The sequence below is a fragment of the Gavialis gangeticus genome, unplaced genomic scaffold (assembly GCF_001723915.1).
Source record: "Gavialis gangeticus isolate Ggan-Ray unplaced genomic scaffold, GavGan_comp1, whole genome shotgun sequence".
In the NCBI taxonomy this organism is placed as follows: domain Eukaryota; kingdom Metazoa; phylum Chordata; order Crocodylia; family Gavialidae; genus Gavialis; species Gavialis gangeticus.
The window spans coordinates 5227816-5241772 of record NW_017728991.1 but is presented as its reverse complement, the minus strand read 5'-3'; the positions used below and the strand labels follow the sequence as shown (position 1 = coordinate 5241772).

General features: G+C 49.9%; 1 protein-coding gene across 1 annotated transcript in view; it reads right to left on the bottom strand.

The window, feature by feature from the left end:
- Positions 1-702: 702 nt before the first annotated feature.
- RGS9 (regulator of G-protein signaling 9) overlaps positions 703-13957 on the bottom strand; it is a 59875-nt gene continuing 46620 nt past the window's right edge. Inside the window, exons 17-19 of the mRNA XM_019516476.1 lie at positions 11775-11892; positions 4655-5157; positions 703-1959 (exon numbers count right to left, since the gene is read on the bottom strand). Of these exons, the coding sequence (XP_019372021.1) occupies positions 1803-1959; positions 4655-5157; positions 11775-11892 (778 nt within the window). The 3' untranslated portion in view covers positions 703-1802. The remainder of the gene's footprint in view (positions 1960-4654; positions 5158-11774; positions 11893-13957) is intronic.

Below are 13957 nucleotides of genomic sequence, written 5' to 3'. Positions count from 1 at the left end.
GGGCTCTGGAGCAGCTCTTTACTCTGCCAGTGTGGCTGGGGCTGGTCTCCATGGCAACCCTGGCCTCATTCTATCACTGCAGCTGCTGCTGGGGCTCCATGGAAATTGGCCCCAGCCACACGGGCAGGGGATGTTGGGAAATGGAGTCCGGCTGGATCCACCATTTTGCCCACCCCTATGTTAAGGAGATTTCAGGGCTGGAGGCCGAGTATCTCTGTGGTAGATCATCCAAGCCTGGTGTTAATCCTGCAGAAGTGTTGTTCCAGGGCAAAAACACCCCAGAACTGTCCTCAGCCTTGCCAGAAAACAGGCAAGCTGCCTTAAATCTGGGCAGCAGGAGAGCATGCAAAACCAGAGACAGGTGAAATCCAGTGCACAGTGGTTAGACAGTGCACAAGGCAAGGAGACAGACTGGTAGGGGCTAATTAATAGTTAAATGATAGGCCCCAGTTGTCCTCTGTCACCTGTTTTGCTGGAACAGACAGAAGAATCAGAGCTTGCAGTAGAGGAAAGGGAGGAAGAGGGCACGACTCATACTCTAGACTTGAATGTTGTAGGGTGGGTTGATCAACTAAAGGACTTAAAGGCAGAACTTAATTTGCTGCAGCCAGTGGGACAAGCTGTGTTGAGTTCAACTAAATACAGTGCAGACAGCAGCTTTACCATCCAGGATTTCAAATGCAGCAGGAGGAATCAGCAGAATCAACCATTTCCACTTAGGGCGGGCACATTTCCGCATACATTTAGAACATACAAAAACAACAGTAAAATAACTACAGTCACAGGCCACGTGGCCAATTTACAAAACACCTGAAGTTAGCCACATGTAGGCAGCCCCTCTGTGTAATCAACATGTTTGAAGCAAACAAAGAGGGAATCATATTGTCAATGCAGTGACACCATACTTGGGGGCTGGACCTGATGGTCTGCAAGGCCCTGAACAACCTATGAATACCTGGAAAGTGACACTCAGGACATTCCTGATAGGGATACAGTTTAGGTCAGTATATCCATTTCAACTGTGAATGGGCCAAAGCCAGGAAATTTGATCTTCCAAAATGGTTAGGGGATGGTTGGATCCAGGGTTTCCAGACCCTTCCTGACAGCTGTGCAGTGCCGCCTTAGCTAATCCCGTTGTGGTTTGTTTTCTGTGGAAGTTGTGGTTGTTGTCAGCTATCGGGTTATGCCACCATAGACCTTACTGGTGTGAGTTTCAAACATCTGCATGGGCACATCTCTCCTAGCCATCGCCTGTCTCCAGTTTAAATGGACCTAAAATGGATAATTACTAATAAGAACCTGAGATGGGCCCTAGCCCAAACCCTGGATCCAAAGACACCCAGACTTTGGAGGTGTTTGAAGTCTGAATGCCAGTCTCTGAGATGCCTGCAAGAGGTCCACGTTCCAGCTGTGTTGTATGAAATGCAACATCACCTCAGGACAAGACAACTAACTATGCATGATAGACCATCTCTTAGGATGTATTTGCATCCCCTAAAAGGTAATAAATAAGGTTAATTTGTCAAGATGCCAGTGAGAGGTGGGTCTAAATTTCCAAGGATATGAAGGAATATAGGTCTAGAGATGCACACAATTCTTGAGTTACATACAGGGTAATGGGTCCATTATTCATAACTGGTGTGGTTTCAGCTTCCTTGATGCTGAAGAATATCTTTAATGCACTTCTTGAACAGCATGGTTCTTGTATTGAACCGTATGTGGTGAACCTTGCAGAGTCAAGGTCTGGAAAAAAACATCCATTTATAAGTAGGTCACATCTTGGCTGCCTCAAGGGCTGCTTGTTATCCAGCCTTTCCTTCTTCTGTAAGGGTCTCCCAAGGGCAGATAACCTCCTTTGCGGAGTCCTTGCTAACTCGGTGGCAGTCCTCCTCTTCCTCCTCAGAGTCTATTGGATAGATTCTGCTCTCCAAAGGAACATCCGTTTTTATCTGGAAGAAGCTGTGTTGCAAAATGAAAACTTGTCACGCATAAGGCACTTTTTGAAGTGCTCTCCGAGACAGCGAATGCGCAGCATGGAGTTTGGCTTTGAGTCTTTCTATCACTCCAGCCCCAAAGCTCAAAGCAAAAAAAACTCAGAGGCACAAGCCCACACAGACAGTAAAGAAAGTGTGCACACCAACCCCTTTGAAGAAGGAAAAAAAAAATCTGCTGTGCAGCACTTCCCCAACTCCTCAGTCCCCAACCAGATGGGTTAAGAGGTCTTAAAACTTGTCACTCTGATTTTGCAATGTGGACTTATTTACTTACCCAGTAGCAAAGATGGACCAAAAGAGGTGATGGTCGCATCTGGATTACTTTTTGGCTAGAGGACAAACCAGAACTTGCCCAGGGGATTCAGAGAGGTGGAACTTCCAGACCAAAATCTCCTGGCTCAGAAACTGTGTTTAATGATATTTTGGTTGCAAATGGTGGAACTTTTGCAATCATTTCCCAAGGTCCCAGCCACCTTGTTATCACTTTCTCGCTCATTAACTTGGGCCATATCTGAACCTGCTCTAGGGAAAGTCCCTTTCTAGTTTTGGAACTAAAGTTATATACACAAGCATGTTTAGAAATTCAAGGCCACTCTACTCTGATATAAACTTACCATCTCTACTTGTGGTACTTTATTCATAGGAAAAACCAAAAAAAAAATCCAAAAAAAACCCCTCCCTCTGAAAAAACCCAACTATTAGCGCTGTATCTTTCCAGTAACGCTGCCCCTTCTTCTCCTGAATGCCTAAGTTGCTGATCAGCAGACGCAAAAAGTGCTGGAGCCAATACTCCAAGCCATCATTTGAAAAGGGGGTGACTGAAAACAGATAGCACATAAAAGGAAAAAGCTCAGAACGTGTAATTTTCCATTAAACTACAACCTCCCCCAAACCCCCCCCCCCAACCACAAAAAACCCAACCCTTTGTGGGCCTTTCCCTTGCTTCTTCTTGCCAGGAGATGCACAAGATCAGAGAGACCTGAATTTGAGGAGTTTGGAGCAAGGATTCAGTCTTCTGGGAAACATTCAGACTGTCTCCCTCACTCCAACCACAGCTGGATGCAAATCTCTAGGTCTCTCCCAGGTACTCAAAAGCCCCCACCAGTAAAGGCATTCAGATGCAGGTAGTGACACTAGAAAATGTTAACAGCTGCCCTCAACCACTGACCTGGAGGAAGTTCATGTTGCCTTCACTCAGGCAAAACAAAATGCTGATTACGTGCCTGTTGTTTGCTGAGAGCTGAAAGGAGGCCTACTGCCCAGGGCAAGGCCCTTGGAGAAGCTAACGATGTTCAGCTGAGGAAGTTTGCTGGCGATGGACCGCATAGGCAAAAGCTGGGGCACAGAAATGGTCGGCAGCTCTGCCCGGGCAAGGGTGCAAGGCATCGGGAAGTGGAAGAGAAACAGCTGTGTGTGTGGCTGGGAAGGGGCACAGACAGGACGGACTGGCGACACAGCTTGGAAACCACAAGCAAGGAAACAGCTGGCGGCTCGTCGTTCCCACTGCATTGAGGATGACCGGACTGCGCCTCCGTTGTTTGTAAACGGAAGGCATCAAAGAAGTACTCGAATTGTGCAATCGCTCTCTCCCCAAACTAGAAAGGCCCCAACTCTTGGCTAAGTGTGTAGGGCGAGGGATCACAATCTTCCTGAGAAGCGGGAAATGCCAGCACCCCCTTTCCCAGCAGGCAAAATGAGGCAGAGAGAGGACTCTCCGTGGTTGCACTAGAATCGCCGTGGAGAGCGTCAAATCCCATGCTCCTAACCCCAGGCCGCTACGGCATCCTTCCTGTGGAGCAAGAGATGACCTGTGTCGTGGGCAGGAGGGATGCTGAGACAAGGGCAAGGGGAGGAAAGGCTCACAGAGCCGCACGTGAATCAATTGAGCGCGGCCCAGCCCAGGCCGGAGAGCTCTGCTGGTATCACTATGGCTGCAGAGGGGTTGTCCCAGGCCACGGTTTGCCCTTCCTCGCTTGCAGGGCTGGGCCGTGGCAGGACTTGAACTTGTCCGGTCCACCACAAGAACAGGCAAATACATGAGCCATCAAAGCCCCCGTCGGCAGAGGGGAGCCCCCATGCATCTGTATTTGCTGCAGAGTGAGCCCCAGCCAAAGCCCCCGTCTTTGGGTTCAGGCCTGAGCCTAGCGCAGGTTGGGAAGGTCCCCAGCCACCCCCACCGGCCCTGCTCCCTGGAGGCGCCCGGGCTCTCACCTACCAGCTGTGGGGACGAGCGCTTCGGCGACGCTGCAAGCCAGGCACTGAGGGGACACAATCGCCAAAACGGCCTGAAACCAGGGCTGAGAGCGAGCCCCACATGCTGGAGAGGCACAACCCCCCTCGCAGAGCTGGCACCGTCCTTCCCGTAGCTCCGCCTCAGGCGCAAAGCTGAGGAGAAGGTGCCGGGCCCACAGGTGCGGCCTGTTAATTAGCTCCCAGCCTGCACAGTTGGGGGGTGGGGAGGGCGGCTGCTCTCCACTTATTTCGTGGCCGCATCCCTGTCTACCCCTGTTCTGTGCTCTTGGAGGCATTGCTGCTCCGTAATTAAGCACCGAGGAGGATAATGGCACGAGGGGCCCAGCGCCCGCATGCAGAGACCAGCATCAGAGGGTCCCCCCCAGGCTGCCCGTCTGCCCAGAGGAGCACGGTGCAGGAATACTTACTTGGCCACTCTCTTGGAGGTCTGCTGCAGTTGCTGTTCCAGGTCATCCAGGGGCTGGACCTTCCCGTGAGGCACTGCCGGGCACTTTGGTGAGAGAGTCGCAAACACTGGCGAGTTCAAACATCCCCGTTTCAAGAACCTGCTGAAGGACAAGCTCATCCGGGATTTGGGAGGCACCTTGGTGTCCACATGCCCAGGCACCTGGCTGTTGCAAGGGCCCGATTCAGAGTCTGTGGAGATCTCAGTGCTCTCCGTGATGGAAGGGAAGTGGCTCGAGTTGCACCTGTTGGGTTCCCACTTGGTTTCCAAGCCGGGGGCACTTTCTAGAGCTACGCTAATGGGTGAGGGGCAGATGGTGCTGTTTGGCAGAGCAACGTGCCCTGGGGATTGGAGAGGAAGGTTAGTTGGGAGGAGGCAGGAGGAGGATGGATTTGATGGTGATGGAGGAGCACAGGTACCGGTGTACACAGCCAGGTGAGGGACTGGAGCTGTGAACTGACACAACTGCAGGGAAGAAAAGGAGACACTTTAGATCAGCAAAAGCAGCCGGCGAGTCACAGGACACAAACCCCTGAGACTCTGACTCCTCTATCTGGCTCCCAACTGGAAATAATCCCCTCCGAGACTGGAAGCCCTTTGGACTGTATACCGTACTGGTGCTAGTAAGTTATAGAAATGAGAAGTGTAAGATCCTAGCTAGCTAGGTAGGTAGATTGTGTTTGCGATAGTGCCCTCTACAGACTAGCCCCAAGACAGGATAAAGGCTCTAGTACGAATTTGCTCAACTTTAGAGGCTTGCGTTCTCACGTCTAAGAGACCTGCCCTCCCTGTATGAGATGTATATAGTATTGTGGGTGTTGCTGGATGAATTGCAGCAGGGACATGCTATCTGTCTGGCACTGATTCACCCCTATGCATGTTTACTATGTCATATACATGAGGATGAATATTAAGAGCTCTCCAGTAAGCAAATGCTTGGATAGCAAAACAGGTTTATGGCTTGCAGCTGGTGTCCTGGTCAGGCTGATGAATATTTAGGCTACAATTTTCCAGCATAGGAGGAAAAGGAGGCAGCCTGTAAGGGAAAAGTAACTGTCTGACATGGGGACTAAAGCATGCATTACTCATCTAAACTGATCTCCTCTGGTCTAACAGCAGCTAACTGGTCTCTCAACCGAGGAGCACATAGGACTTGGTTCCAGAAAGTCCCCCCGCCTGAACAGCAGGTAGCCAGTGAGAGAGTCCATGATGTCTTTGGGGCACAAAAAGCAAAAATACAGGCAAAATGTGGAGAGACAGGTAACAGGTAGGAGAAATAACCCAGAAAAAAAGAGAGAGGAGGAGAAAGAACAGGAGAAAGGAAAGATGACAGCACCTAGGCCAAACTACTGCAGTCCTCACACAGCAGAGGCTAGATCCTACTGCCTTGGTAAAGTAAGGGCTCAGATCCCTGCAAGACATGGGCTTGAACTCAATACAAAGGGCCCCAGGGCTCTGGGTCCAGTTGGACCAGGATCTGAACTTGTATTCGAAGGCCATCAGTAACAATCTGAGCAAATATCGCAAGCTGGGACCAATCCAGACCCAGACTTTGAAATGTGAGCTCCTCGGTAAGACCGGTCCCAGTTGCAGAGATCAGATCTGCAAATGGGTCTGATGGCTCCAAAGTGTATTTGCCTGGAGGCCTGTCTCTCAGAGTCAGCTGTGGGGCCTAAGCTCTCTTTTCATCCTGAGATCACTAAGCCTTTTGTGCAGGATGCAGGGGGAGACCTTTGTCTTCTCTTCAGGCAAAAATGAAGCACAGAAGAGACTTGTCCAGGAGAGAGCCCTGCTCTCCAGCAGATTCCTAGCCTGCTGCTCCGTGCTGCCTCCCATAGGAGTAGAGATGGCTGCAATACTGTTCAATCAGGCTGACTACCGTCTGTGTCGCCAATTGTGTCTCTTGGTCAGCCGATGCTTGCAGCGCAGGAGAGCTGCCAGTTTTTCTTCACTACAAAACTGAATTATCTTTTTTTCCAGGGATACAACAGTGCTCTCTTCAGAGGATCTGTGCACTGGGGAAAGGACAGTGCCTTCCTCACTGCCCCGCTTCAGAGACAGAGGCAAGAGGCAGATATGTGGTTTTGTTCTGGCTGGTTGCCCGTGCTGGGCTCCTCAACAATAAGAACAACTACAGGTTATCATCATATATATCTATATATCGACAGATCTATCTATGCATATAGAGATATATTTATATAGAGAGATCTATAGCTAGATCTATATATATGATAACATGTAGTTGTAGCTAGATCTAGCTATATATATATATATATCTAGATATAGATATCTAGATATGGATATCTAGATAGCTATATATATGATAACATGTAGTTCTTATTGTGTGTGTATGAATATATATATATATATATTTTTCCTCTCTTTCTCAGTATACACACACACACACACCCACACCCCCTCTACCAGAGGGAAGACTGAGAAAGAGAGAAAAAAAATAGAAAACGAACCTCCTGGAAGAACAAAGGAAAAAAGAGCTTGAGAATGAGAGGAAAACATCAAATCCCTGACAAATACTGCAGCCACCCTGACAACAATGCAACATTTTTCACAAGAGGCGAAGATGAGAGGGATCCTGCTCTCTGCCTTTCTGGCTGGGGTGGTGTGAGGCGCTCGGAGGACTTTCTGACAAGCAGAAGTCACCTTCATGACCTCTCCCATGTGTCTCAGTGACATTTTGGAAAACTTGCTTCTTGTTTTGAATGGCCCCCAACAACTCCCTGTCATACTTCCATCCTCCCCAGTCCCTCACATTGGCCTTAAATGTCTCAGGTCTCCAAGGAAATGGGTGATGGTTGATGCAGCCACCTGTAAGAGCAGCTGGAATTGCAGAGGACAACCCGACACTTCTTCTGTCCAGTGCGTGGACAACATCAGGCAGGAATGAGAGAATAGCCGGGGAACTCATTTCATGTCAGAGGCCAGGGCCAAGCATGGCAGGAGGGAAGGAGCTGATACTGTCAGTGGCAACAGGGAGTTCAGTAAGTGTCAAAGACCTACCTCCACGAGTGAGCAGGAAGAAGCAGTAAAATATACAGACAGAGGAGCTATCAGTATCAGCCCACCTTTGGGAAATCACTACTTCCCTGAAAGCCTGCACATCTCCAGCAGAGCTGCAACCTAGACAGAATTAGTTTACCTGTAAGCACGTCCAAAGACTGGTCAGAAGCAGGATCAGGAGGATAGCTAGGTCCTAATTCATCATCCATTTGTATCAATGGAAGAATTTCTATTGATTTCAGTGAATGCTGGATATAGCTCGGGCAGACCACTGCAAAGGATTCAACTTGCTGATTTCATTACAGGGGTTAGTTGTAATCAAGGAATCTTGGAAAACTATAATGCCTTGTTATTAAAGCATATAGTGAGGCTGGGACCTTGATTTTGGTAATGGATGGCATAGCCAGGCTAAAATCTGACTTGAGCATGCAGATGTGATGACTGCTCAACAGACTGAGGACAGAACCAGAGACTCCAGGGCTAGAAACACACATGGCTACATCTTGAGCTAAAAAATTAGGCTTTTTCAGCTGGGTCCCTAACAGTCTCTCATCCTCCACAGCAGGAAACCTAGAGCACATGCTCATCAGAAGGTGACACAGGCTTGTGAAGATAACTTGCCTATGGTTTTATCTTAGAGTACACCTCTTAGGTTTCCCCAAAAACTTACAAATGAATCTGTGCCAGCAGAAATAAAGATAAGCTCAACATTTAAACAAAAATATTAAAGGTAATGGCCCCAACTCCCAAAAAAATATATGCATGGCAAAGAGACAATGAAAGACAAACACTCTGCTCTTTTTCACTTTCTACATTCATTTTTATTAGACAGGTGAGCAGAAGCAAGGAATGCATGGGAATGATGGCAGAGAAATAAAACCAAGCAGCACTCCGAAATCCAACAAGAACAATTAATTTCTGGACTAATACAATATAAACTCCAATTTACATGGACTAGCTTTGATGTGAGCCAGTGATATTAGCCAAGAGAAGCAATGTCTATGCAAGGGTGGGGACTATGCTGAATGTGGGAAAAACAATTGATGCAGATGAGAAATAAAATCATACCAAGAAACCAAATAAACATTGCAGCAGGTAGATTTCTTGGACCCTGTGTCACTGCTGCTGTTTGTACCACAGCAGTGCCCTCCAGGAGACAGGAAATCTCCCATGTTCACTAGTCTCATTTAGCTTTTGGGAGATTCAAATAGCCTTCGACCAAGTCTGCCAAGTGCTAAGCACCCTCAATAACCATTTAAACTAAAGGCTGCTGACCATGCTCAGCCCCTTACAGAACTGATCCTTCCAAGCGTAACCTGACTTCGAGGATTTACAGCCTCATCCTGCTCCTATCGAGCTTCCTCCCTGCTGAAGGCAACAGGCGCTTTAGCATTAACATCTTTAGGTGCCGGAGCAGGGCCTTAGCTGGCAGGCCTTAAAATCAGAGTAGAGGCCACGTTACTTATTTTGCTTCAGCTCCTCTAGGCAAGACGAACAGCCGCTGACACCAGTCGTGAACACCTCAAGCACTGCAATGAGGTATCAGAAGAGGAGCTCTTCTTATTCTTCAGTGACACCAAAAGGGCTCCCAGGAACCACCAGACTGGGTGAAGGCAGGGGGCTCTCACCCTGTATCCTGGCCCGCTGCTTCAAAGGCGGGCACAAAAACTGACTGAGGAGGCAGTTAGGGAATAATCAACCCGTCCCCTGTTAGTTACAGGCTGGTTCTTGACCTGAGACATGAGGGTTTATAGTCTGTCTACGAATCTTGGGGTTTTTTCTTATTCTAATCCTGGATGTTCCTGGATCAGTTCTCTGATATTTCTCAACTGTCTGCGACATATTGTACTGCAGCATGTTCTGATCTGCACGGTCCTAGGTCTGGCATCACAGGAGGGGATGCTATGGGCTCAGACCCCCATCCCGGGGCTGCAGTAGTGTGGTATTACAGTTTAAAATGCGAGTGGAACCTGGCACTATTTGGACGCGTATACGAGGGGTTTGAAAAGAGCCAAGTGCACATCCACAGGACTTGGGTTCCTCTTTCTTGGGCTCCTTTAAAAATCTCAGCCTAGCCTTTTCTGGCATGGTTTCAGAGGTAATGCACTCTGCCTCCAAGGACAGGGTTCATTAGGCTGGTTTAGCACTTGAGTGCCAAGGGACCTGCAGCTCAGTGGGATCAGTAAAGACATCCCTTTGGCCCCCTCTAGGCCCGGTATGTTAGGTCCCGCTTTCACCTTGCAGATATAAAGCCCCCAGATGGAATGAAGGTGACTGGGCACCACCATCCCCATCACCTTGTACCTTGAGAAAGCACCTCAAGATATAGCCCAAAGTGATAAACCGCCAGGAGCACTGGATATATATATGGTGCCTAACTTCTCTCCCTCATGTTCCCCTGTGGACTGTTGCACGGTACCTCCTGTGTCTCTGCTGTGCACCTCCAAGGGGTTTTCCTGGCTGGCTGGGGCCAGATGGGGCTGCGGCACGATGCTCCTAAGAAACAGTAGTCGAACCTGTGATTTTGTTTTGCTGTCCCTGCCACTGCGACTCTGGGAGCTGGACCATGCTTGCTCCCAGTCAGTTGTGTGGCTGTACAATGGCTGCAGCTGGCATGGCTCCATCCCTCATGGCTGAAACTCATGCCCCGATGAAGAAAAGCAAATCCATTTCTGCAGTCCTTTATGCATCCTCCACCCTGTTCTCAGTTACCTCCTGGTCCAACCGCTTCTCGCTTCCAGCGAGGGCGATGGATGAGCAAGACCAAAAGGGTTCAAGCTCAGCCTCTGTCCATTTCCCATCCTCCCATAAATTCTTTCACCTTCCCCTGGCCAGGGCTTTCCATGAACCTCATCACATCCCACTGACCATCCAGCCCCAGGGGCTTCCCAACAGGCCTCAAGGAAGTGGGTAGCTCAGATCTGAACTCCCCCTCCTGCCCCTCTCCGTGTCCCCAAGGGGAAAAGGAAAGTGAGACTATGCTATTTTACAAGAAGCTGAAATCAGTAACGATGTCTCCCAAACACGGCGGCTTCTACACCACTGGGCTACAAGCCAGATAACGCCTGGAAACTACCACTCGCTCTTTTAGAACAACAGGAAATAGCAGAGCAGGAAAAAGACAAGACAAATGTGAGTCAGGGTTAGAGAAAGGGAACCTTCAACCCTGGCTGTGTCTCCCAAACCCACACACCTGCTCTCACGAGGCCTGGGCAGAATTCATCACATGAATGTGTGACAGAGCGACAAGGACTGACCCCCTGCATGGGCTGTGGGCCCCAGGCTGCCTGCAGGATTGGGAGGTCCAGCTGCCATTACAAGGAACCGGGAATGCAAACCACTGTGTGCCTTTTAAAAGGCTTGATCTTATTGCTTTGGCTAGAAGCTTCCCCCCTCCTGCAGCCAAGCACAACTGCAGCTCCCCAGCGCAAACGCTGCCATCTCCTGTGGCTGCAGGGTGCTAGGTGCTTGATGAGGGGCTCTGGCAGACGGACCAGAGTCGTATACCCCGGAAGGGAGGACCAGCGCACCCATGCCCCCTGCCCACACCTTGCTGTGCTCCCAGCTCAGACCTGTCCCTGACCCACAGCTCTGGCTAGAAGTCCCCCTTGAACCTCTCGGAGCAGGGTGGGAGGAGGTACTTCTGCCTTGCGCACTGGCACACATTTGCCAACGTGTGGCTGGAGCAATGCAGCCAGACCTGGGGCAAGCTGGAGCAACCGGACAATACTGCTGCCCTGCGGATCGTGGTGCATGGGGGGAGTAATCATGGAGCATGGGCCCTGCCGCGTGATGCACGATGCATGCAGCCAGCTCCCTGACTCCAGCAGCACTTTCATGCCTAACATACCTGAAAAGTGACATCGGCTGCTGCGGGTGCCATGGTAACGGGGAGAAAGGGGTCTGGAAAGGTAAAGCAGCACTGACACCTTCAGGTAGGGGAGAGGAAGCTCAGCCCTGGGCTCGTCTTGTCTTTTCCCTGCATCCTGCTCTAAAGGATCTGGAGCCTACTTAACAGGCTGCTTCTGTGTGAGCTGGTTCCTACGATCCAGCTTGCTCATAACCTGGGTGATGTCCACAGCGGTGGCTGCTTCTCGGGCTTTGGCCTCTTCCTCCAGCTGCCTCAGGATGACAGGGCTGGGGCTGGAGCGGAGCTGACGGCGCGTGAATGAGAAATTGGAGCTGAGGAGAGAGAGAGAGAGAGAAGCAGGGAGTTACAGGGGTGGTAGGAGATGAGCTTGAGGAGAACAGAGCCCATCGCCAAAACCTTTTCCGAGCCCCAGGTAACCTGCTCGGTGCAGAGGATTTGTCTGTCTGCTTTGCTCAGAGAAAACATGCTCAGGGTGCTTGCTGCAGACATTTCAGTGCAACCCAACCCAAGCCCCTTCCTGCACAGCAACTCCCCTGAGCTCTGTCAGAGGCCACGTGGGACCCCGGCCCCAGTCCTTGATCTGTGCCTGGGAGTGACCTTCTGCCGGTGACCTGGCTTGCTGAGCCCAGTGTGGCTCACCTACAGGATATGCTGAGCAGGGGTTTCCCATTACTGTGTCCTCCCACCCCATCTTCATACCTCCCCAGGAGTTCATGGTCAAAATACGTCATGCAGCCTGGTCATGAGAGCATGCAGGATCATCTACGGTCACAAAAGTGACTTGGCTGGGAAAAGCAATCAGAACTCATGGTAGAAGTGATATCGTTTATTAGAGCAAGTAGATTTTTGCACAAAAAAATTCTTTAATTGCAAACTTTCAGGCACAAAAAATTGTCTGGGAAAGGCTTCTCTGTGGCAAAGGCAGCCCAAAGACATTAAAGAAGCGGGCCCAGGTTGGATTTCACCTGCAAGGGACCACTTAGCACACTTCTCATTCAGGACGGTCCCACTCTGCCACCCTCCTTCACTGCGAGTTTGCACTTTACTTTGGGCATTGTCCCAAGGAAATAAGCAGAGGCATTCGCACACTGCGATAACTAAGTGGGAGAATCTGGCCAATGTAGGCAAAATGGTTGTACAATGGCAGGACGCCCCTTTGCATGTCTCAATTAAAATGTTGGTCTCGAGTCTGAATTCACTACCATGAATTGTGCAATGAAATGAAGCACCAGACCCACAGATGCATCTGGCTCTTCACATCAGCCCCGCTCCAACAATAACTGCCCCGTTACACTTCATTCCGCCTTGTGCCCAGGATACATATTTGTTTTTCCTCCTAGATCAAGCAACACAGTCATTCACTGAGCAGCAGGCACATGCGCCGAATCCCCCGCGCATCCAGATGGCCCCCAGGTAGAGCAGAAATACCAATTAGAGAAACAGCCCTGTTCAATTAAATCCCTGAGGCTATGCATGAGGTGTGCATGTAGTGCCTGGCACAGCGACTGCTAGTACCCGACCAGGCAGCACCAAGGCTGAGAATCTAAGATTTCATAGATTTCATAGACATTAGGGCTGGAAGGGACCTTGCAAGATCATCGGGTCCAGCCCCCTGCCCAAAGGGCAGGCAGTCTGCAGGGGACAAATGATCCCAGCAAGATAGGCATCCAAGTGTTTCGAGATGAAACGCAGGGAGGCTGCTTGGCACCATTCAGCCAAGGGTCTCAAAGGCACTTCCAAATGGTGCTTGTCTGGGATTATACCCAACCTCTGAGATGGGAGATAAAATGCCTGCCTGACAAGGGGATACAATGAGAGAGAAAATATGGCCCTGATACGTAACGGGGTCTTGTACCTCTAAGTGCTGTGCTGATCGGGAAAAGACAAATGCAGAATTTGGTGGCTTATGGAAACCTGTGTATTTCAAAAGATAACGAGGCCAACGAGATCGGGCCAGAGACATGCAACTCAGCTGCCAAGTGGACAGCAGCAGAAAGGCATCTTTGTTTTGGGTCCTAGAGATGGGACTGCCAGTAATAAAAGACCCCTTTCCATGACAGTGGTCAGTACCTAGCTAATATTGGGCCCAAGCTTGAACCACAGTTCTCAAGGGGAGCTTGGTGGGATCAGCGGGGGTCATATGTCCTAAACACTGAGTCTGTGCCCTGAGCAGATGGAGATAATTGGAGAGATTGTTTTTTTTAAAAAGCATTCATCCAGACCTCACCCTGCCCCTTTGGGTGTTTGACTTCAATAGCAGCAATTACTCTCATGCTGCTGGCTGCACCCCCCTCACCACAAGCTGCATCTTACAGCAACCTAGAGCCACCTCCTTCCACGCTGTTGGTGAGGCATGTTGTGCCGGGATGGCCCTCC